This window comes from Nanorana parkeri, unplaced genomic scaffold (assembly GCF_000935625.1).
Source record: "Nanorana parkeri isolate BGI_ZX_2015 unplaced genomic scaffold, ASM93562v1 scaffold439, whole genome shotgun sequence".
Taxonomy (NCBI): domain Eukaryota; kingdom Metazoa; phylum Chordata; class Amphibia; order Anura; family Dicroglossidae; genus Nanorana; species Nanorana parkeri.
Genome location: NW_017306707.1, coordinates 367,415 through 368,762, shown reverse-complemented (window position 1 = coordinate 368,762; position 1,348 = coordinate 367,415). Strand labels below are relative to the sequence as shown.

The 1,348-nt window shown below is 37.6% G+C and overlaps 1 protein-coding gene across 1 annotated transcript in view; it reads left to right on the top strand.

Annotated features, from left to right (window-relative positions):
- The window catches only part of CDH17 (cadherin 17), a 28,833-nt gene that overhangs the window by 7,860 nt on the left and 19,625 nt on the right, over positions 1–1,348 (top strand). The window contains exon 5 of the mRNA XM_018560185.1: positions 405–595. Within this exon, the coding sequence (XP_018415687.1) occupies positions 405–595 (191 nt within the window). The remainder of the gene's footprint in view (positions 1–404; positions 596–1,348) is intronic.

Sequence of the window (1,348 nt, the reverse complement as noted above, 5' to 3'; positions counted from 1 at the left end):
TTCCCATGACAACAAACCACCTTTTCTTTTTAGTTTGTTCAGTTATACTTTGAAAAAAAAGAAAAGCTGATTGGCTGCAATGGACAACCGTTCCAGATTCTGTCTGCTCCAGTTTTTTTTTTTATCTGCTCCAGTTTTGATGTATCCCCCTCATCAAGTTTATGGTATTACTGCACTCCCGAAACAGTTTTTTAGGAGCTGTACCTTGTATCTGAGATAAGTCAACACAGCAGTAAGTGTAATTAACACATTACACTTACCACTCACTATCCTCTCCAGAGATATTTCCTGGAGTTCTCCTTTTCAGAGTTTACTCATAGAAAAAATATTAGTTTTTGGTGATGTGACATATTTCACACAGTTTCTGTGTAATTAGGTGTAATTTTCTTCCATCCAATTTTCAGGGTCTAACTATTTGAAGGCAGAAGACCAGACCGAATATGAACTTCTTTTAAGTGTTTCTGACTTGGCTGAGCGACCCTTTAGCTCCAACGTAAAAGTCTACATTACAGTGACAGAAAACCTATGGAAAGAACCAAAACCCGTCGTTATTGTGGAAAACTCTGTGTTGCCCCATCCTCATTATATAACTCAGGTAATATTCTGGGAAACTAGAATAGCCAACTGGTTGATATTTTACAGGTACCGATGGTAGATGTAGGTCTTGATGGGAATATCATTAATTAGGCCAAATATAAGAAAGATAGGAAACAATGCTATTTTTCTTCCATCAACAAGACTGAAAAGGTTTTATATAAAGCATAAGCATTTTTTGTATCCATACCGTCAATAAACCATGTTATTTTCAAACAATACAATATAAAATGTGCAAGCTGCTAAAAAATTATTTACATTAGATTAACCCCTTCGTGTCCACTGACGTACATAGTATGTCATTGGCAGCAGGCCCGTTTAATCAGACTTTGTTTACAATTGTAAAGCCGGCAGTCGGCTTTGGCTTTAGATATACTTTAACTGCATTACAGGTATGCATAGGGGAGTGTGTAAAGTTATCTGCAAACCTTAAACCTATTGCCATCTTTTTTAACTGTCTGTTGGCATTTTTGTTCAAAATGCCTGATTATGCAGCCTTGCAGCAAATCACTAAAGAGAAACTAAGAGGCAAATGACTAGTTCCCCTAAAAGTAGTCAACTTGATGTTTATAGGCCATCGGCCAATTTATTGGTTTGATTTCCATCTAATTCAATGCCAACTTAAATGAGACCTGTAATAAGAAAGATGCACAGCCTGCCATTGTTGATTTTGCTCTCTGAAAATGTTAGTAACCTAGCTGCCTTGCTGACGCTTTGGTTTCAGAAGGAAGCCTGCAGTGGCAGCCCCACCCCC